We start from the raw sequence: 23794 nt of genomic DNA, 5'->3' as shown, positions 1-23794 counted from the left end.
CGTCGAGTCCATTCTGACTCATAGCAGCCCTATAGGACAGAGTAGAACTGCTCGATAGGGTTTCCAAGGAGTGGCTGGTGGATCTGAACTGCCAACCTTTTGGTTAGCAGCCAAGCTCTTAACGGCTACACCACCAGGGCTCCAACCAGTGGAATCCTATAAAAGAAAGAACAATATATAGATGTGAATATCAAATTATCCTTTTAAATACCCTTATGTTCAGGCTTTTTTAGAGACATGAATAAGAGCAATTGATTCATCCTTTATCTTCCTTTACATAAAAAAAAAAAGGCAGCATGTAATACTACTTGATCTTTGATCAAAATATAAAGTTTCTTTCAACATGGGCAAATCGGAGAGGAGTCAAAGGTGTATCTCAAGCACAAAGCTAATCTAGAAAATTGCAAGGAGCCCCCTCCCCTCCTAGTAGCAGAGTTTATTGCCAGTTTTAGCTGGAGAGTTGCTTCATTTTTTAAAGGTAATAGCCTTAAAGACACGGTCTGTGGTGGTGATTAAGACATATTTGGAATGGAGGGCGTTAAGTCTGTTATTGTGGTCTGGAATAAGCTCCTTACCGAATCCTAATATGAGTGATGCCAGGACATTCAGCTTACTTGGCTTTCTCCAGTGTTTCCGCCTGGAAGAGGTGAGCTCCCTTCCCTCATGACTCAGAGGTGCTGTCACCTCATTTTCTCAAACAAGAAGCAGAGGATGATGTAATCTGCGGATGTGATCCGTGTATTGATTTCTTTAGAGCGGAAGTTTTTTTCGTTTTTTTTTTTTTATTTAATCCTTTAGGGGAAAGACCTGCCTTTGAGGGAAAGATGGTTATTATTATGTGTGATTAATAGCATACTTCACACAAGGTTATAGGATGATGAAAAGCAAGCTTTATTCATTAGGAAAGCCAACAAGGATTGGCTGTGATTTTGCCAAATTGTGATGATTTTACCAAGTGCTGTCAGAGAAATCACGTCTCAGCTCAATGTGTCTATGTCTGCACACTCACTCATTTATTTTCATATGGTTGCATTTTTTCAACCAACTTATCTCTTCCAAAAACCAGCAAATAATCTAAGTTCAACTGTAGTTCTTTCTCCTGAGATTTTAGGTAGATGAACTACCTAAAAAGTAGTTCATATGTTTAGAAACGAGTAAAATTAACAGAGGAAAAAATATATATTATCATATATATATATATAAATTTGGGGAAAATATAGACAAACTGCTAAGAAAATGCTTTGAGTATTATCTTTGCACTAAGTGGAACTCTAAGTACCTGAAATAGCTCTATTACAGAAAAAAACACCTACTGAAAGATGGCTTTATGGCAAGATGTGGGGGAAAGCACCTAAACCCTTCTTGGTTCTTATGCCTAGACAGAGAGATGGGGAGTCAGTGCCTCCATTTAAATGATGTAGGAATAGGAGCAAGAAGAGAAGCGAAGGGTGGCAGGCTGCCGTCACGATAACTATCTTTTAAATTTGTATTTTAAAAAAGTTAATAGCATGTCATAAGAGTCAAATAATTTAGTTTCGTGCACTTCCATAAACAAAACTGGGAACTAATCAGAAATGAAACGATTAATGGCAAAGAAGCCCACTAAGTTGTAGGAGGCTCCTATTAGGAACTGCTTCCTAGGAAATAAGTGACCCAAAATGACCTACTATGTCAACTGTACCATGTAATATTGAGTAGAGCTCCTCAGACCTGACACACATGGGGTCACCATCAGTTGGAATCCTCTCAACAGCAACAGGTTTCTTTTGTGTTGTTATTTTGCTTCCCCCCAGTGGTTTTGATTGACTTGGTGGGATCCAGGTATCTGTATTTATATCTGCAGTTTAATATTCTATGTGTTTCTGATAAAGGTGGTCTGAAGACCATACTTTAAGAATTTCTAATGCAACTGGTGGCCATCCTTTCAAAACTTTGGTGTTCCCATCAGCTTGAGACTAGAAGAACTAGATGGTGCCCAGCTACCACCAATGACTGCCCTGACAGGGAACAGAACAGAGTCTCTGACAGCAGGAGAAAAGTGGGGTGCAGAATTCAAATTCTAGTAGAAAGATCAGACTTAATGGCCTGACTGAGACTGGAGGAACCTCAGAAAACATGGCCCCCGGACTTCCTGTTAACTCAGAACTAAAACCGTTCTCAAAGCCAATTCTTCAGACAAAGAGTAGACTGGACTTTAAGACATAAAATGATACTCACGAAGAGTGTGCTTTTTAGTTTAAGGAGATACACGAGATTAAATGGGCAGCTCCAACCCAGAGGGGAGATGAGAAGGCAGAAAGGGATAGGAGCTGGCTGAATGGACACAGGAAATCCAGGGTGGAAAGGAGGAGTGTGCTGTCACACTACAGGGATAGCAACTAGGGTCACATAACAATATGTGTATACATTTTTGTATGAGAAACTAACTTGAACTGTAAACTTTCACCTAAAACACTATATATAGAGAGATATATAGCTTTCTTACTAAGGAAATGAAAATAAATGTCTCCAATTAAAAATGTCTTAATTTGTGTCTAATAATGGATTAATATTGTATTAAATGTTCATCATTTTTTTTTAAGACAGAGTGGCAATAATGTACTGAATGATAAAATTTACCACACTTAATTTTTGCTTTATGAAGAGAAAATTGATTCCTTCTGTATCCATAGTCTGGCCAAATTAATGGGAGTTCTACAGCTATTCTCTCAGGCTGCGTTTAACTGGTTATTCCTCCTGGTGCTTCTCTAGAATGGATTCATCAGGCTTCTCGCCCTATCTTGTTGTTGCAATGCAAATGTATAGTGATACTAATACTCTCTTCAGGATAGGGTGTGGGCCAGTGTGGGGAAGAGCCTGAACTGCATTATTGCCATGGTGGATAAACTGATCGAAGGAGATGGTGGGAGTGAAGGCAGCGGCAGCAGCAGCAAAGATGGAGAAAAGGATCCTCTGCCAGCAGACACCATCACATCTCACCCAAGGGGTAAGGAATCATTTTCTCCCAATCATTGACTGAGTAAATAAAATGAAAATGTCACGATAAAATGAGATGGTAAAAGAAGAGTCAATAGGGCCGTTGATGAAAGTGCTGATAGCATCTTTTCCACTGCTTTGACTTGGATGATGGAAGGCTATTTATCAAATGCATCACAGTTATGTTTTCAGAGCTGCTTGCAACACTCTTTTTTTTTTCTTTTGCTACATAAAAGCAGTGTTTTCTTTTAAAGGGCCTGACATACTTTAATCTGCATTTACACATTCCCCCCAAATTTTGTTAGGAAGAAAAACAAGCATCTGCCCTTAACCTTTGGAAACTTCGGAGAATATCAGGACACAATATCTCAAAATAATCCCTGAATAGAATGCAATATGATAGAATGCTTTTTGCTTCATTCTAAGGAATGTTTTTGGAATTATCTCAAAAACATATAAGAAAGTTTGACTCTGAGGGATATGCTTTTGCATTATTCCGATAACTTATATCCGTTGCCATCGAGTCTATTCCGATTCATAAAACAGAGTAGAACTGCCCCATACATAAGGTTTCCAAGGAGCGACTAGTGGGTTGGAACTGCTGACCTTTTGGTTAGCAGCCGAGTTCTTAACCACTAGTAAGACAAATATGCATATCTATGTTTGTGTGTGTGTGTACCCCAAACCAAAAAACATTGCCATCAAGCCAACCTGACTTACAGTGACCCTATAGGTCCGAGTAGAACTGCACCATATATATATACATACACATGTGAGTGTACACGTATGTGTCTATAGATAGATACAGATAGATACTTTCAAATGTGTGGCTTATAAAAGGTTGACCAGCAAATATGATATGCAAATGAAATTTTAATTATGCTGTGTTCTTATAAATGCCAAATTAGAATGGATTTTTGTTATAATTTTCTTATTAGTTTGATGAATGTTGACAACAAAGACCAAGACGACGATCTGCATTTCTTTATAGGCATAGGAACTCCTGTTAGGGTTGTCCCAGTCCTTTGGCTATGGATCTTAAGTGTTAGCAGAAGGTAAACGGTTTTCTCCTACCCTCTTCTGAAATTCCTTTTTTCTTTTACTTAGAAAAATTAGTCATAAGAAAATATGGACTCTTATAAATTTATGTTTTTCCAATTTGTTTTCGTGATTTTTCATTACTCACATTTTCATCAGGAGTTTTAATTATGTGAAACACCAATCTCTCATACTTGATTAACAGTTGAACCCTTCCTAAATCATATTTGTTAACTATGACTTTCCGAAGTTTTCCTATTGTAAGTGGCCCCTCTTCCTCTATAGTACATTTGTGATTTACTGATCAATTTACACCAATGTTCACACCTACTTGATTCAAGTGTATTTGGGGATTTTATTTTTCTAATATCAGTTTTATGAATTAATCAAGTCCAATTACATAAATGTACATGAATCAATATGAAAGCCTGTCATAGCTATGTCATAAAGAAATAGTATACCTCAATTTGCTTTAATTGGACATTTACTGATGACCAGGAATGAGCCACACACTGTGCTGGGCTCTAGACACTGAGGTAAGTAACCAGCCTGTTTTAGTGACTTTTAGCTTAAGTAAGGAATGCTGGATTTTACTGTATTTTTTGTTTGTTTCTTTCTTTTGATGTCCCCAAACTTCCTGACGAAGAGAACAAAGCTCGAAATACATGGAAAAATTACACATTTTATTCGTGTCTTGGAGCCCTGGTGGCACAGTGGTTAAGAGCTCAGCTGCTAATCAAAAGGTTGGCAATTCAAATCCACCAGCCACTCCTGGGAAACCATATGGGGCACTTCTACTCTGTCCTAGGGGTTGCTATGAGTTAAAATTGACTGGAGGGCAACAGTTTTTTTTTTTTTTTTTTAGTTCTTATTTTGCATTTTATCAGAAGATTATATTTGCAGGGTGAAAAATTTTAAAAAGTAAAAATAGCAGATAATTTTAATAGATAAACCATCTATGAGAATTGATTCATCCCTTTCATTTGAATGGGAGACATTACTTGGATATAGCCTAAAACCAGCTAGAAGTTGCTGCAAATGTAGAATTGACAGCTAGACCAGCTTTGTAGATGGTTATAGTCACGTGACGACATACTGACCTCTCACTGATTTTCGTACTTATTATTTCATTCATTTATTATGCATGTTCATTTCATTCATTCTTTTCTGTGTTAAAAGAATTTTTAGCAGATAAGAGATTATTTGTGTACAATGAAGTATTACTTTGCTCTGAAATTTATTTACTGGAGTAAATGTCAAGCAATTTCAAAGCCAAAGCTTTTGTTAACATTTTACCTATTAGACAATTGTATATTAAGTAAATGTTCTGAAGAGGATAATTGGTACATAAAAAAGATGCTTAACATACATAAATAGGTGTTTTACAAATGAATCTGTGCTCTGATGTACTCAGTGTATGCTATAGATGTTATTGCATATTTGGAGGGAATAGATTCGTTTGACCTATTTTATTATAGGTTCCTCTTAAATTTGGGGAAAAAAATTTCAGTTTCTACCATGAATTTTTTCACATAAAGCAATGCAGTAAAGAAATTAATAATGGCTTTTTGACCAGCTAAAAGCAAAAAAAAAAAAAAAACCTAAAATCATTCATTTACCTTACTATACCCAAACTATTTCTGATAAAGAGATTTAAGGTATGCATTCATTGATGCTATGTCATCCAATTTACTTGTATTTTTCATTTTATTAGGAAAATGATAATTCAAAAAAATTGTAAAAGAAAATAAAAGTATATATGACTTTTATTGTATCAACCAGACATAACCATTTTTAACATTTCCTGTGTGTAAATACACACAAACACATGTTTATTTTAACCAAACCAGAGTCCACATTATAAATATAGATGTGTTTTGATATCCGGCTTTTACATTTAACATTTATGTTATGAATATTTCCTCATACGCATTCCCTGAAAAATGCCATTACAATGACTGTAAACTTCTCCATCAAAAGAGAAACCACTATTTAAGGTATGTAATTATCCTAAATAATGCTGCAGTTAACACATAGACGTCTATAAACACATAAATCTTCTGACTACAGCTCACATATTTTCCCCTAAATTAGATTGCTATAGGTAGAATTACTAGGTCTGAGCTTGAAGTATGTTAAAAAAAAAAAAAAAAATTCTTTTGAAATAATTTTAGACTTAAGGAAACATTACAAAATTAGAGGAGAGGCTTCGTGTCTGTTTCTCATCCAGCTTTCCCCAGTGTTAACATCTTAAATAACCATGGAACACTTACCATAGCTAAGACAGTAACTTTGCACTACACTGTTGACTAAACTACAGGTTTTGTTTGGATATCCCAGTATTTCCACTAATGTCTTTTTTCTATTTGAGGATGTAATCCAGGGTCCTACATCACATTTACTCGACATGTCTCCTTAGCAACTCTAGTCTGTGGCAATTCCTTAGTCATTCCTTATTTTTCTTGACCTTGACACTGTGAAGAGTGGTCAAGTATTTTGTAGAATGTCATTTAATTTTGGTTTGTCTGATTTTTTCTCATAATTAGACTGAGTTTATGGATTTTTGGAGCCTTAGTTAACAGCTACAGCTGCTAACCAAAAGGTAGGCAGTTAGAGTCTACCAGCTGCTTCTTGGAAACCCAGTGGGGCAGTTCTACTCTATCCTATAGGGTCGTTATAAGTCAGAATCGACTCAAAGGCAACAGGTTTGTTTGTTTGTTTGTTTGTTTTTATGAGTTTTTGGAAAGAATACCACACAGGTGACTTTTCCTTCCTATTGTATAATATCAGGCACTATATGATATCAACATGGCTTATTACTAGTAATATTAACCTTGATCACTTGGTGGTGATCTACCAGATCTCCCCACTGTCAAGTTGCTACTTTTCCCTTTCCATGCTCCATTGTTTTTTTCAGAGTCTAAGAGAAAGAGAATTGTGCTCCATCTCCTGGAGGGAGGGGTGTCAAGGAATCTGTGGGCACGTGTTAAAACCACCACCAAACCAAACCCAACCCGCTGCCATCCAGTCAATTCTGACTCATAACAACCCTATAGGACAGAGTAGAACCACCCTATAGGGATTCCAAGCAGTGGCTGGTAGATTTGAACTGCCGACCTTTTGGTTAGCAGCTAAGCTCTTAAACACAGTGCCACCAGGACTCCAAAACCACCATAAACCAAAAACCAAACCCACTGCCGTCGAGTCGATTCTGCGAGTCAATTCTGACTCCTAGCGACCCTGTAGGACAGAGTAGAACTGCTCCATAGAGTTTCCAAGGAGCGCCTGCTGGATTCGAACTGCTGACCTCTTGGTTAGCAGCCATAGCACTTAACCACTATGCCACCAAGGTGTCCAAAAACCACATAGTAAATAATAAATGTTTGAAGGGAGGTGTTTTAAAGCTTTGCAAATATCCTGTTTCTCCTTAAAAGTTTCGCCCACTAATTATAGCATTCATCAGTCGATCTTGCCTCGGACAGTCGTTGCGGTAGTGTTCTGATAGTGACTTTCTATTTCCCACATTCCTTCTGCATTTATTAATTGGAATTACTTCATAAGCGGGAGCTGTTCCTTCTCTCCCATTTATTTATCTATATAATCATTTGTTTATATCCATGTGGACTCATAGATACTTCTTTGGTTTATAATCCAATACTATTATTATTTATTTTGTTGCTCAGTTTTTTCCAGCTTGGGCCACTGGGGCACTTTCAGGTTGGCTTCTGTGTCCTTTTGAAATGTTCCCCTCCTACACCCCAGCCCACACTCCTTTTTTTTAGCTCTTCCTTACTTCCTGGCACCACAAGGCACTCCAGGCTCATCGTGTGTATTTTCTGCCCCAGCCCTAGGATCAGCTACTTTCTGAGGATCCCTGGTTCCTTTTATTGAAGAATAGCATTTAGAAACCAATATCTGCCTGGACATGAACATTTTGATGGCTCTTTTAAATAATAGTCTCACTAACAGTATATATAAGCATCCTTCTAACTACAAGTCTTCCCAGCCTTCAATATTTTTGTTGATTTTATGCCAGGTTGGATAAAAAATGTCATATTATAATTAAGGGTTATTGGTGAAGTTGGACATTGAATAGCCTTTTATTATATTTCAAAATATTATTTTTATAATAAAACCATTTCTTCAGTACCCCCAAATTTATTCCCAGCCCATAACTGGGGTAGAAAAGCAATTTAACACTTTTATTTTTAAAAATTAATTAATCAATTGAATTTATCGATTAATTGGCATCATCTAGAATTTATTGCAATGTATGATGGGGTAAATACTAATTAAAAAAAAATTGCTGTCGAGTTGATTCCAACTCATAGCGACCCTATTGAACAGAGTAGAACCGCCCCATAGGGTTTCCAAGAAGCGCCTGGAGGGTTCGAACTGCCCACCTTTTGGTTAGCAGCCAAGCTGTTAATAGGCATTAGTATTTTTACAAGGTCACTGGTGATACTTTCTTTTATGTTGTATCACTTGTGGGGTTTTTTCTTTTCTTTTTCTTTCTTTCTTCTTCTTTATATTAAGTTCTATAAAATTTTAATCTACTTCTGGAATTTTCATTCTGTTTTATATGGTTTGGAGTATTATATTTTATATTGTGACACATTTTAAAATCTCATAGGGTAAGATACCCCTAGGAGAGTCTATTTTCTTTCCTCATCACCGTCCACTATTTTCACATTTTACCTATAATTTGAGTTTTTTTTTTTTTTTTGCTAGAGTATGTTTAACGTGGTTAAACAATGGCCTTCCAAATTGTTGCTCCCTTTATCGTGTTTTATGTTCCATATATATAAGGAGCCCTAGTGATGTAGTCGTTAAGAGCTCTGGCTACTGACCAAAAGGTGAACAGTTTGAATCCACCAGCTGCTCCTTGGAAACCTTATGGGGCAGTTCTACTCTGTACTAGAGGGTCGCTATGAGTCAGAATTGACTCGAGGGCAATGAGTTTATAATCTATATACATCACTCTTTTCTAGTTTCAGATTTTCTTTTTAAAATATATTACTAATTATACTTTTAATCTGTAGTTGGGAATGTTTTTGGTTTTGTTTTTGTTTGTTGGTTGGTTGGTTGAGGTCCAGGGTCTTAAAATATGTCTTTTGATTGATTTCATAAATTTCTCTATGGGATTAACACAAGTAGTTCTGAAAGAATTGAGATTTTCCTTTACTCCTCTGAACAGAAATAATGAAATCACTGTTCCAAACTTACATGGCTTATAAATATTTATGTTTTCTTAATGAACCAAGAAGTGTCATTTGTTTTTCAGTACACTTAAATGCATTTATGAAGCATCTACTGTATGTATAACACCACCTGCCTTCAATGTCCTAGTAAATTAGGAACTTAAGAATAAAATCATTGGATGTTAAAATCTTAGATTTTGATGTGACCTTAAAGATCACGAAGTTAAACCTCCTAAATTATGTTAAGAAGCCTGCCTAGAATAATTCTGCCAAATTTCACCTACCCTGTGATAAACACCTCCAGTGACAGAAAGCAGGTTTATTTTCTAGAGCCTATGCTCCAGATGTTGATTCAGATCTATTTCCCTTAATTTCACCCACTTGCCGAGATCTAATCCTTTGCAAACAAAAGAGCAAGTTTACTTTCTTTTTCCACGTTATAACCTAGCTTTTATCTGAAAACCACCTTCATGTCATTTTTGAGTTGTTACTTTGTAGGTCACTTTTTTCAAAGTAATAGCTTTAATCACTTCCAGTAGTTGCTTTTCTTTGAGCCATTTCTAGTTTGTCTAGTTGTGGTTCCCAGAAACACGCACAGTGATCCCAACGTAGTACCATTATTAGTAAGTGAAAACCACAGGACCACTTCCCTACTTTTAGGTCGTATTTCTCCATTCATGACATCTAAGCCCACTTAGTTATTTTAATAGCCAGATTTTACTACCAACTCCATTGATAGCCACAGCCTTGCTAAATTTGACTCACCCTTCAGACTCCTCAAGGTTCAAGAAACATTTAAGCATCACTACTAGGATGTGCTAGATGGAGCCCTGGTGGCGCAGTGGTTAAGAGCTTGGCTGCTAACCAAAAGGTCGGCAGTTCGAATTCACCAGCTGCTCCTTGGAAACCCTATAGAGCAGTTCTACTCTGTCTTATAGGGTTGATATGAGTCTGAATCAACTCCACAGCAGCAGGTTTTTTTTAGATGTGCTAGAGCAGTCCCTAAGTGGCACAAATGGTTTGCTCTTGGCTACTAACAGAAAGACTGGTGATTTGAACCCGCCCAGCAGCACCATGGGAGAAAGCCCTGGCAATTTGCTTCCATAAGGATTTTTCTACAAACAGTTCTACTTTGTAACGTATGGGGTCACCATGAATCATTCCAACTAAACTGCAATGGGATTTTTTATGTATTAGGCATTACGAAATCTTAGGGGCACAAGGATAATTAAGAAACAATCTATCTCAATTCTATTGGGAGAGGTGAATGTTTACCACATGACTGGAGTGTAATACATTTTTGAGTAAACTCTATTAGAATTTCTTTCATTCATCATAACGACCGTCCTACTCAGGTTTATTACACTCACATTTTATAAACATTTCTGGTCCATGCCTAGAAGTAATCAATAAAAATGATGGGAAAACAGAGCTAAGTGGAGATCCTTGAAGCACATCACTAAAAAGAACTGTGTGCCTTGAAATACACTTGCTAATCATTACCCTTTGGGGATGTGTGTCTGTTCAGCTATGTATCCGCCCATTCCTGTTATCGCATGGTCTGTATTTCTCTGTCTTTTACAAGAGTATCATGCCATGCCCTATGTCATCGAATGTATTTTCTCGATCTGCAAGCTATGCTGTTGTTGTTCGTTGCCTTCTAGTTGGCTCTGACTCATGGTGACCCCATGTACAACAGAACAAAATGCGTCCTGTTTCTGCACCATCTTCATGATCATTGGTATGCCTGAGTCCATTGGTGTGGCCTCCTTTGTATATTCCAAGCAGCTTCCAACGTAAGGGGCTTATCTTCCAGCAGTATATCGGACAATATTACGTTGTGATCCATAGGGTTTGCTAATTTTCAGAAATAGATCTCCAGGCCTTTCTTCCTAGTCTGTCTTAGTCTGGAAGCTACACTGAAACCTATCCACCATGTGTGACCCTGCTAGTGTTTGAAATATCGGTGGCATAGCTTCCAACAGCATAGCAACATACAAGCCACTACAGTATGACAAACTCATAGATGGGTGATGGTACCAATATATAAACTCTGTCAAAAATCGGAATTCCTGTAATAAAGTTTTTCATAATGAGCCCGTGCTGGCTTCATGTTAGCACTGCTTTCTCTGGCAGAGATGTTAAAAATCAATGCACAGCGTAGAATTAGCTCACTTATCACTGGTTAGAATTTGTTTCTAGTTTGTTCGTACTCATGTGTTTTCCTCTTTCGTAATTCTCTTTTTAACTTATAAGGCCAATTTCACATTTCCTTCTAGGAGCTGAGAAATCACTATTTTTCCTGAATCTTTTACCTTATTTCTGGTAGCCTCCAGTTAACATAATTCTCTGATCGTTACCAGGGATTTACCCACAATTTATGACCAGTTACCAGTAGCCTGCTAACGCCAAAGATTAGGCATCAGAAAAATTCACTCCAATCTCTAAAAAGAAACAAAGACATGGTTTTTACAAGTCAGTCCTCTTTTCCCATCTTTTATTTTTAGTTACCAAGGCTCTCTGCCTAATATGCTTGAAATAATTAGGGACCTAATTAATTAACGCAATTAATTATATGGGAACTCTCTGTACTTTCTGCAAACTTAAAACTGCTTTAAAAAATAAAATCTACTAAAAAAAAATAGTTAGCAAGACTCTGAAAAGGTATCAAATGATTCCAGGTTTATGGAAATAGTTTTAGATTTCAAGTATATGGGGCAGGGAAGGATAAAAACGACTATGATGGGTCAAGAGGGACATCTTGAAAGAAAGGAAAAAGCTTTTTTACTACTCTTTGAACACATGGTTCCACATTTTTATTTTTCACTGAGTTCAGATTATGTCACCAGTCCTGCCACAGACTAGTTGTCTCCTTTGCGTGTTCCCACCACAGGCTATTAGACCCTTTCCCAGCATTATCACAAAGGGAGCGGCAAGCATCAAGGTCCATAGACATCATGAGGGATAACATGAATGAGTCAAAATAGATGGAAACAAGGGCAAACATGGAAAGATATGTCCCACTGAAAGGGACTACCATTCCAGCTCCAACCAGTTATTCCATGGAGGAATGTGGACCTAAAGCTACCATTTCTTCTGATTTTTTCTCAGATAAATCTAATTTTTTATGTGAAACATTTAAGTTTTTCAAAGGTCAATAACTGATTCACAAACTTGTTAAAACACTAGGAAGGCCAAATAAAATACATTTGCAGGCCAAATAAGGCTAGCCTATGGGCCACTATTTTGAAACTTCTATAAAGGTTATTTTAAATGTCATCCGCCTTACTAGACTTAGATCTGTGAGAAAATATGCCAAGTTTTTGTGATTTGTTCTTGAATCTCCAGAGCCTAACATAATCCTTAGCAAATAGTAAAGAGAAACTAATTGCCACCGAGTTAACACTGATTCCTAGCAGCCCCCAATATTGAGGCATAAAGGCCTAATCACCTTGACCTATAACTGCTACCCTACAAGAAATGCTTAGGCAGTTTTCTTGATATTCTTCACTGAATTTCTTTAATATGTGTCCACATTCACATTGTAATGAGTTCAAGGGCGTTAGGGACTGATCAAAGAAAGAGATAAGACCACAAGATAGCAGTGTTGCTCAGCAAGCTGTGTGTTGGGGCTGATGTGTTGACAGCCCCATGGAAGATTCCCCACAGCAGAAGAACTTCCAGAATCAGTGGTTCAGGAAGAAGGGGAAGAGGTTCCAGAAACTCCAGCAGAAGAGAAGGAAGCAGGGAAGTTTACATGTTCTTACAGGATGTTCTTTTGCAGCAAGCCAGAGAACCCTGAAGGATAGACACAGCTAGGGGTCCTTATAGCTACAGGGTTTTACCTGATCTATGCTAACTGATGCTAGGTGCAGTTTTGCTGGGTATATATAACAGGTAGATTCTAAGCAACTAAAAATCTGCCATTTTTGGCTTTTGCAGGGGTTTCTATAAAGATGTAAACAACATGGGACCAATTCACAGAGGCCATCTTTGGCTCATTTATATAACATCCAAACACATGCACAAAGGTACCAATGTTCTCAGCACATAAAAAAAAAAAAAAAAAATTTTTTTTTTTTTAAACTCAACATTAGGCAATTATTTCAGTGGTTTTACAATACATAACAAGTCTGGGTTTTTGTTTGTGTGTTTGTTTTTGTAAAATACAAAGATATAAGCACAAAGCATCAGTTTCCATTCTAAAGGCTTAAATATTAATATTCCTGAAGGCCAGAATTTTGACACACAAATGTTTGGAATTTCATTGGGAAGGAAACACCAATGAACCAGGCTTTTAAAACTAATGGTTCAGCAAGTGAAACAACTTTTAAAGTACGTACACTTACTAGTTAAAACAAAAAATCATAAATAAATAATCAAAAGATACTGTAGGAATTTTATTATAAACTTAGAATTCAAATAATAATTTTATATTTTGATACTTTTGAATGTCCAGTCTTATCAGAAAACTACTGTTTTTTCCCTTCAAAATTGTGCAATAAATATGATGTAACAAAGCAACTCTTTTTTGCTTTTGCCAGGATACTTGGCAGGTCCACCATTTGCTATTTACTTGGCTACATGACTTTTGGCAGTTCACTTAAATTTTCTAGACCTCACTTTCTTTGTCAGTAAAATAAAGATCATCTGCAAATGTGTTAAGTTCTCTCCATTTATAATGTTTTATGGTAGTAAAATTCATCCTAGATGATTAGAAGTGATTTTACTTTTTCCTTTCAGTCATCCAGCATATTTTAATTGAGGACCTACTATGTGCCAGGCACTATTCTAGACACTGGGCCTACATCAATGAACAAAACAGATAAAAATTACCTGCCCTCCTGAAATTTATCTTCTAGCAGGGGAGAGACATTAAAAAAAAATTACATAAGAAAAGGTGATAACATAGTACGTCAATGGTGACAAATGCTGTTTGAGCAGAGAGAGAGGGTTTTGGAGTACTGGTGGAGGGCAGGGTTTGCAATTTAGCAGCGTGGTCAACGTAGGTTTCGTTGAGAAATTATATCTGTGCAAAGACAGGAAGAATGTAAGGGACTGAGCCATGTGAATATCTGGGGGAAGGATATATTGGAAATAGAAAATACCTGGTGCAAAGTCTCTGAGAGAGAAGTGTGTCTGCCATGTCCAAAGAATAGCAAGGAAGCTGGTTTGATTTGAATAGAGTAAGTGAAGAGAACACATGAACTAGGGAAAAAGACCGTGTAAGGCCTTTTATTGACTTTGACATATACTCTGAGAAAATTGGAGAAAAGTTGGAGGATTTTGCACAGAGGATTAACCTAATTTGCCTTAGGTTTTAACACATTGGCTTTTGTGTTGGAATTAGGCTATAGGTGGAAAGGATAGAACCAGGTATAGACCTGTTAGGGAAAAAAAAAAAATTTTTTTTTTTTAGTCTAATGTAATTATCTAGGTGAGACATGATGGCTGCTTGGACTAAGAAGGCAGAAGGTTTTACACAGAGGATTTGCCTAATTTGACTTACATTTTAACACATTGGCTGTTGTGTTAAAATAATAGACAGGTGAAAAGGGTAGAACCAGGTGTACACCAGTGAGATATGATGGTGGCTTGGACTAAGAAGGTGGTAGTGGAGGTGATGAAAAGTAGTCAGTTTCTAGGTATATTTTAAAGGTATTGATAACTGGGCTTTCTTATGGTTTAGGTGGGGGAATGAGAGAAAAGGAAGAGTAGAGAATGAATCAGAGTTTTTTGACCTGGGCAACTGGTAGGATTGGGTGGCCATATACTAAGTTGTGGAAGACTCTGGATAGAGCAGGTTTGATGATAATTATGGGAGCCCATTTTGAACATGTGAAGTTTGATATGCTTAGTATACATTTACATGGAAATGCCAAATATGTGGTTGGATATAAGAATACAGATTTCAGGAGAGAAGTTCAGGCTGAAGATATAAATTTGGAAATTGTCAGCATATACTTGAAGCTGTGAGACTGAATAATATCAACAAGGGACTGAATGTACAGATAAAGGAGAATTGGCCTGTAGACTATAAAAAAAAAAAAATACTATACCTGGGCATAATTAAGTGTTAGTAGGTCAGAAAGAGGAGAACTGGTAGCATATAGTGGTTAAATGCTATGGCTGCTAACCAAAAGGCTAGCAGTTCAGATCCACCAGCCACTTCTTGGAAACCCTATGGTGCAGTTATACTCTGTCCTATAGGGTTGCTATGAGTCAGAATGGACTTGGCAGCAAGGTTTTGGTTTTTTTGGTTTAGATCAGAAGTAAGTGGAGGAATCAGCAAGGGAGTTGGATAAGCAATGGCCATAGTAGTAGGAGAAATACCAAGAGAATATGATATCCTGAAACCAGGATTATAGAGACTTTCCAGGAGGGTGTGATCAACATGCTTAATGCCAGTGATAGGTCAAATAAAATGAGGACTGAGAAGTGACTCTGTTTAGCAATGTGGAAATCATTGACGACACTGACAAGAGTCGCTTTACTAGAGCGAGTAGGGATTGTAACTCAGTGGAGTGGGTGAAAAGGAAGAGAAAGAGGAAGAAAAGGGACTTGGAGACAGCATGTACAGACAACTCTGTTGAGGAGTTTCACTGACAGGAGGCAGAGAAATAGGATAAAATTTGTCAAGGGAAGTAGAGTCAAGACATGGTGTTTTTTTTTTTTTTCTATTTAAGATGGAGAGGTAATAACATGTGTTGTGTGCTGATGGGAATGATCTAGTAAAAAAAGGAAATGTTGATAATAGTGAAGGGACAGTGTTGCTTGAGTGACGCTTAAGTAGGTAAAAGGGGATATGATCTGGTATACAGAGAGAGGAGCTGACCTTATCTGGAGAAGAAAAGACTTCATCCTAAGAAATAGAAGAGCATAAAGAACAAGTGCTGGTAGGTGGGTAGATGTGGGTGCACCATGTGCTCATAGTCCATTCTGACTCATAGCGACCTTATAGGACAGAGTAGAACTGCCCCATAGAATTTCCAAAGAGTGGCTGGTGGATTCGAACTGCCAACCTTTTGGTTAGCAGCTGAGCTCTTTACCACTGTGCCACTAATGGCTAATATTTGTTGGTTGCTTCTTGTTGTTGTGGTCTAGTTGACTCCAACTCTCAGTGACTACAAGTAGAGCAGAAGAAACGTTGCCTGGTCCTGTACCATCTTCATGATCATTGATATGTTGAGTTCATTGTTGTGGCTATTATGTCAATTCAGTTCATTGAGGGTTTCCCTCATTTTGATTGCCTAATTGTTTTTTTAATTGTTTTAATATGTGCTAAAATCTGTTGAAAAATACAGCCTATATTAATTGCCTATATTTAATTCTCACAACACTCATAGGAGGTAACTCCACACAATTAATGGATAAAAGGAGTCTTTGAATGGTGCAAACAATTAAGTGCTCAACTACTAGCCAAAAGGCTTGTGGTTCAAACCCACCAGAGGTACCTCAAGGGACCAGCCTAGTGATCTGCTACTGAAAGGTCACGGCTTTGAAAACCCTAAGTGGCAGTTCTACTCTACTCACACAGCATCACCATGAGTCAGAATCAACTTGATAGCAACTAACAACAATAGATCAAGAAGAAGAGGATAAAAATAATTTGCACACCATCACACGTGGTCCAGTAGCAGAGGCCAGATTCTGACTCTGATGGTCTGACTCAAGAGTCAGCTCTCTTAACTGCTATTCTTCACAGTTTCTGTTCTCTCCAGGCAATAGCATCTCTAATCTTACTCTGTACAGATAATTTTTCACTATCATGCCTTTAGCAAAATGTTAAGTTTTGTCAGATAGGAATTAGTCATATTATGAGATAACTTCATGAAAATCCATCCCATATGTATTTCTTAAAGGTTTACTGTGGAGTGGAGCCATTTATAGAACTTAAGAATTGCATGTAGTCATAATTAAACTTGCAAATTTACTTGCCCATAAATATGGCGACACTTGTGCCCATAGAGAAACTGGAATAGGGGGAGGAAAAGCAAGACTCAACTCTCCCATCTGGAGACTTTAGGGCATATAATTATTGAATGGAATGGCCTGAGAAATGTACTGTTTACATTGTGTTCTGTTTGTTTACTTCCCTGCTTACTCAGCACTTACAGGTTAAATCTACAGACATGTGGCTCTATTGTATTTGTAGAAATCAAAACACTAGTGGACTGTATTCCACTGGCCTTGAACACTACTAAGAAACTACTACACTCTCCTCATTCACTTCAGGGTAGACATGCATCACCTGTTCTCTTCTCTGGACGCCTGTACTCTAACCAGCCTTCAGTCAACTCAGTAAACTCTTCACTCCACTGCCTCTTCTCAACCTTAGGTATGGGACAAAATTTAAATGACACGAGCTGTCTGAGGCAGACAGTGATGTCAGGTTGCTCAGTGGCTTACTGCCTGAGCATTCTCTTCTTAAATACCCAGCTTATTTGTAAGACAAAGTCCTGAGGTTACAATTTTTTTTTTTTTTTAAAGCTGAAAGGCAAAATAAACTCAATGAATGGGTGTGGGATTCTTCCAGGCCAGTATAACTCAAATTCAAAACTTCTGTGCTACAACAAATACAGGGCTTGTTTGATTAATGGATTTAGTTCCTGGAAACTGTCTTAGCAGTATTTACTTAAAGCTTTCTACTTTGGGCAATGAAACGAGAAGTTTAACCAGGATATCATTTGATGCATTTCCTTTGCTATTTTTCTAAGGGCAAAACTGGAAAGTTTTATGACACTGCATTCTCAGGCTGGCAGGGTTTAAACAAACAAGGTTCCCTTGACATGAGAAAAGGTTGCCTTTGTTTTTCTCGTAGCAGTTTGTCTTGAGTTGGGCAGTGCACTCATTTCTAATACAGCTGGAAAGTGCTAAGATTCATTGTTTACCTTGGATCATAGGCCAGTGGCACCAAGGTGGTTATACCTTAAGGCACATGTTTATCTTGTGTTTGACTCTTCTTGGAGTCTTTAAGGCCACTTTGTGGTAGAGGGAATGGAAGGTGCAGTATTCATGTGCTACCTCCTTCCAGGGTTACAAAAACATTGCTTCCCTTTGTCCTACCATATACCCATTGTTTCTAGATTGGGTCTTGCTTCTTAGCCTTTGGCTCTCTGCTCATACATACTCTGCACCATCCTGTTTCTCTCCCCTCTCCTACCTCCCCCATTCCCTACACTTACTACGGTGACTGCCCAAATGTACTTTTCCATCAGTATAATTTCATGACTTCTGGCTTTTCTTAGTATGTAGTCTCCAGAGAAGAAAAACCAGTGATATATATATATATATAAAATGTGTTTATGTATACACACACACACACACACACACACACACACATACACATAGAAAGAGAGAGAGAGCTATTTACTTCAAGGAAATGGCTTACGCAATTGTGGGGGCTGGAAAATCCCAAATCTGTAGGTCAGGTAGCAGGGTGGAGACCTCTGCTGGCTCAAGGGATTGTGGGGGTCTGGCAAAACTAAAATCTGCAGGCCAGGTAACAGGCTGGATACTTTTGCAGGCTAACATCCCAAGATCCGTAAGTCAAGCAACAAGAAGAGTATAGGGTCAAAAGAGAGAGAGAAAGAGCTCTGCTACAACATTTATTTATATTCTGGAGGCAGAACACACCCCCAAGGTAACTCTCCTTTCAACTGATTGGTTGATCCCATCATGGAAGGTGATTACATTACACTATGGAACAGCAACCAGTCCACAGTCTGCCAAACCACTGCCTAGCCAAGTGACTCAGAAAATTAACCACTACATGGCTCAATGTTTGCTTCTACTTCAATTTTGCCTTTTCCAAGTCCTCGAGTCAGCTTAGCCCTTTCCCTCTTCCTTTCCAGTACCCCTTATTGCTCCCTCCATTTGATGGCATTTGTTAATAGAACTCAGCATTACCAAATCGGGCATCCTTCTCGGACTCTATCCCACCACAGCTTCACTTTATGGATGCGCACCACCTGCAGACTGTGCAGCCTTTCCTGAGCTCCCTCCGCATATCATTTCCTTCAAGTGTTCAACAAATGACACAACTGTGAAGGAATGTGATCCTTTGGCCAAAGATAAACTCTCCCGCCTCTCAACCCTTAACTCTTCTAAACTTGTTTTGTTATTGTCCTAACTTTTACAGCACTTTTCTACTTCCTTATATTATAGGCATGACTTTATACCTCTTATCCTTCCTTCTGTATTTTAAGCTTCTTGAGGATAGGAGATATGAGTTGTAGACAAAAACATTTTTTTATTGTACTTTAGATGAAGGTTTACAGAACAAACTAGCTTGTCACTAAATAATTGTACACATATTGTTTTATGACACTAGTTGCCAACCACTCGACATGTCAACAGTCTCCTCTTTTTGACCTTGGGTTCCCTATTACCAGCTTTCCTGCCCCCTCCTGCCTTCTCGCCCTTGCCCCTGGGCTGGTATGCCCCTTTAGTCACGTTTTGTTTTATGGGCCTGCCTAATCTTTGGCTGAAGGGTGAATCTCAGAAGTGACTTCGTTACTGAGCTAAAAGGATGTCTGGGGATCATGTTTTCAGGGTTTCTCCAGTCTCTGTCAGACCAGTTAAGTCTAGTCTTTGTGTGCGTGTGTGTGAGTTGGAATTCTGTTCTACATTTTTCTCCAGCTTTGTCTAGTGCCCTCTATTGTGACCCCTGTCACAGCAGTCAGTGGTAGCCAGGCACCATCTAATTGTGCTGGACTCAGTCTGGTGGAGGCTATAGTATTTGTCATCCATTAGTCCTTTGAACTAACCTTTCCCTTTTGTCTTTAGTTTTCTTCATTCTCCCTTGCTCCAGAGGGGTTGAGACCAGTGGAGTATCTTAAATGGCTGCTTACAAGCTTTTAAGACCCCAGACACTACTCACCAAAGTAGAATGTAGAACATTTTCTTTATGAACTTTATTATGCCCTTTGAGCTAGATGTTCCCAGAGACCATGGCCCCCACAGCCCTCAGCTTAGTGATTCGATCCTTCAGTGAGTTTGGATGAGCCTGTGGAACTTCCATGACCTTGCTTTGGACAAGTAGTACTGGCTTCCCCAGGATTGTGTACTGTCTTACACTTCACCAAAGTTACCACTTATCTATTGTCTGTTTAATGGACAAAAACAGTTTTAAAAGAGAAAATTAAAGCATTAGCCATTCCTTTATGAGAGTGGTTTAAAAGTTCCTTGGAGCAAAAATACCATTTATGATGGTATGGGCACTTATGAGAGGAGACCTTGTGGCACAGTGGTTAAATGCTGGGCTGCTAACCAAAAAATCAGTGGTTGGAACCCAACAGCCACTCTACAGGAGAAATATGTGGCGGTGTGCACCTACAAAGATTTACAGCCTTCAAAACCCTTTGGGACAGTTCTATAGGGTCGCTGTGAGTTGAAATCGACTCCATGACAGCCTGCTTGGCCAGTTAACTCTTGTGAGAGATTTCATAGGACTTCACATATAAGAGCCTCTATTTGTCCAATGAATGAGTATATTTTTCATGATGGCAGCAAAAAGAGGGTAATAAAATGTAATATAAGGAAGTGCTTTTAATGAAAGGTTAGCATTTTGTTAAAGTGAGGTAGATACAGATTGATTCTTCAATTCCTGGACCAGAGACGGGAGGTAGGTAGACAGCGATGGGGATGAGTTCAGGAAGACTTGAAAGAGGGCGTTCTGAGTGGCCAGGGAGAGCATCGTTGGTAACCAAGCCTCAGTAGGTGCTTTTCTTTCCTTAATTACTCATCATTTGTCTGGAATTAGTCTAGTTTCTGTGCCCCGTATCCCTGGATACGTCTAAGTATTTTGATGCCTCTTATGATGAGGTGTCTAGGGTCCAGGACCATGTTGGCCACATGAATCATACTCAGACAAGAAGCTTAACTATAAAGTATTTGGAGAGGAACCTTTATCACTGACTCCTCCAAGTTATGCTGTTCACATTGTAGAATTGTAGACAGGACTGTCATTCAGAGGAACACACTGGTCGCCATATCTGGGTTGAGGTAGGACATAGACCACTCAAAGACAACAGTGACTCTGTGAGCAGGAACCCCAACATCCCCCACCACTGTCACCATACTCCTAACCATGAACCCGTTCAGATCTGTGTTACCTGAGGTTTGAGCATAGCATACCACCCCTGTTGTCTGCAGGTTTGGTCTGTGTTCGCCTTACAACCTTGGGAATTTTATTATCCTCCTTAAAGGTTATTCCAATTGTTTGCCTTTCATTTTATCATCTTAACTTAGGTGAACACTAAGAACTGGCCTCATTTCTCCTCATATCTCTTTACATAAAGTTTAACAGACATGCAACCCTTTAGCTTTTATTTTTCCCATGTCTGAAAGGTTGCGATAACAAAACTAACAGTGGCTACAAGCTTTTGTGAAGTTAATTATTTTAAATGAGCAAAGAAGACCAAGCACCTGAGAAGAAAATGGCTCAGAAATTGGAATGAAAGCATTGTGTTCTGCTACAGTTGGTTGGTATCTGGATCTTTTATTTTTCTCCTGAGGAACATAAGAGCCATTGAGCTCAGAGGACGTGAACAACCTGTACAGGAAATAGATGGTGTGTGGAGGAGGTGAGGGGGGCACACGGCAGTCGTCCTTTGAATCTTTCAGTGAGTCACTTGAATACATTATAGAAGCAAGTAAAGGACTGGGAAACAGGCTCAGCTTGAATGGCTTCCAACACACTTCACAAAGCTCAGGAAAATCTCAGCTAAGCCACGCACATTTTATGTTTTCCTGAGGAAAGACTCTGCTGATTGGATTCTGGGTTAAGGAGTTTCAGAAAGTTTTTATACAGACACTAAACCATTCTCTTCACATTTCCCTTGTTACTTAAAAAGAGTCCAGGGGATAAAATCAACAGTGTGGGCATTTAAGTGCCTGCTAGGCCAGTTAGCTCACGCGACAGGTGTTGGTGCAGTGACCATACTGCAATGAGCCCTTAGCTCATCAGCCTCACTGGATATGTCACAAATATGTATATATATACGAAACTTGAAAAACAAACTAAACTCAGAAGAGTGGCTGTTCATTTGAGAATTTCTTCCTCAGACTAGAAAAGTCAGAAGGAACACCGTCTTCATCCTTGCCATGAAAAGGCTTTGTCATAGGACAAAATAAACACCAAGTAAACAGTGAAGTATGGAGCAACACAAAGGTGAGGGGGAAGTGACAAAGGTCTCAAGATGTCAAGAGCTGGAGCTTTTCTTCTTTCCCAAAAACATTTTTTTTAAAGAGAAAACGAAAGCACTCGTTTTTCCTTTTTGAGAGTGGTTTAGAATGTTCATTGGAGCAAAAAGGCCATTTATGAACTGCCTTCAGCCTTTCTTTGGCTTGTCACACCCCGTTGTGTTGATATCAGAACCTGAGCGGTACACTGAGTGAATAATAACGTGGAAGAAACCCTCAGTCATCACAATTTGCATTTGCCGGTGCAATTTTCCTTTATCTGCTAACGTTAATTGCTTCTTTTCTAGAAAAAAAAAAATGTACTTTTAGCTTTCTTACTTATGCTTCTCCATAGGAAGTTTACTCTTATCTTTAAGACACACTACTTCATTCACACAACTTGTCATTTTTCTCATTTATAATTATTTTCCCATAGTGTCATTTTTCTTAAATTTTAACCATAGGAAGTATATATAATTATAGCAAATGAAGACACTGAAGTAATGTTTGTGTCAGACAAATATATAACAATGATCCTAGCTTTATAATAGCAGTTGAAACTTAGCCCACACCTGTTCCCCTTTTTTCCAGGTTTCCACTTCTATTCTAGTGGAACTGCAAGTCACACTCTTCTTTTTGGTTATCTGATTGCATTTCAAGATTAAGAATCCAGTGGTTAAATAAGTGTGAGGAAGATGTTTAGAGTAACATTACCCTGATTGCTTCTGAAGAAATCTGTGAGTTTTCTTCTTTTAAAGAGCTCAAGACCAACAGCTACAAATCATTTGAACCATAGCTTAGTATTAAAACGGGAAAAAGTATACATCTAAGTTGATTTTCAGTTTTCTAACTAGAAAGAGTAAATAACATTCATGACCAAGTTATTGACCACTTGACACAGGATAGTATGATGCAAGATACTTTAGCAATAAAAATATATCGTTTGGGAGCTATGCAAATGTATAGAAAAGTAAATCAATTGCTTCGAATGGAATGACTACTGGCAAAGTAGTTCTACTTCAGCCTGATAAAGCAGCGCCACCTACTGTACACATGCTTTATTTTATGTGTGGGAATTCTTTAGTACTTTTTAAGAAACTGATCTCTATAGGGCCCAACACAAAATAAAATCGATTTGCAGTCTGTTATCTTTTCAGATCTGCATCTCAATCAGTTTATTGAAATATTTTTTTCCTAGTCTGTGTGTTCTCAATATACATTCATGTTGAGGACAGCAATGTAAAAGAGTGGGAGAGTGAACGGGAGATAAACAAGAGAAAAGAACACAAATATAAAAAATATATAGGAATATAGGGTAGTCCTTCTTGGTGTGTATTGATGTGTCTTTTATTCTGAAAATGCCTGATGTACCACCATTTGTGCTAATACTTTTG

The 23794-nt window shown here is 38.2% G+C and overlaps 1 protein-coding gene across 13 annotated transcripts in view; it reads left to right on the top strand.

The window, feature by feature from the left end:
* Nucleotides 1–23794, top strand: part of INPP4B (inositol polyphosphate-4-phosphatase type II B) — a 971994-nt gene that overhangs the window by 844623 nt on the left and 103577 nt on the right. For 11 of the 13 annotated variants that reach the window (XM_064267536.1, XM_064267532.1, XM_064267535.1 and 8 more), the window contains one exon: nucleotides 2827–2986. In XM_064267536.1, the coding sequence (XP_064123606.1) occupies nucleotides 2827–2986 (160 nt within the window). Of the gene's footprint in view, nucleotides 1–2826; nucleotides 2987–3914; nucleotides 3935–22991; nucleotides 23138–23794 lie in introns of those variants that run through there. The other 2 variants (XR_010317444.1, XM_064267540.1) reach the window with 2 other exon arrangements.

Source organism: Loxodonta africana, chromosome 13 (genome assembly GCF_030014295.1).
Source record: "Loxodonta africana isolate mLoxAfr1 chromosome 13, mLoxAfr1.hap2, whole genome shotgun sequence".
Lineage (NCBI taxonomy): Eukaryota > Metazoa > Chordata > Mammalia > Proboscidea > Elephantidae > Loxodonta > Loxodonta africana.
Note: the sequence above shows the minus strand (reverse complement) of the source record. Positions and strands in the feature narration are given on the sequence as shown.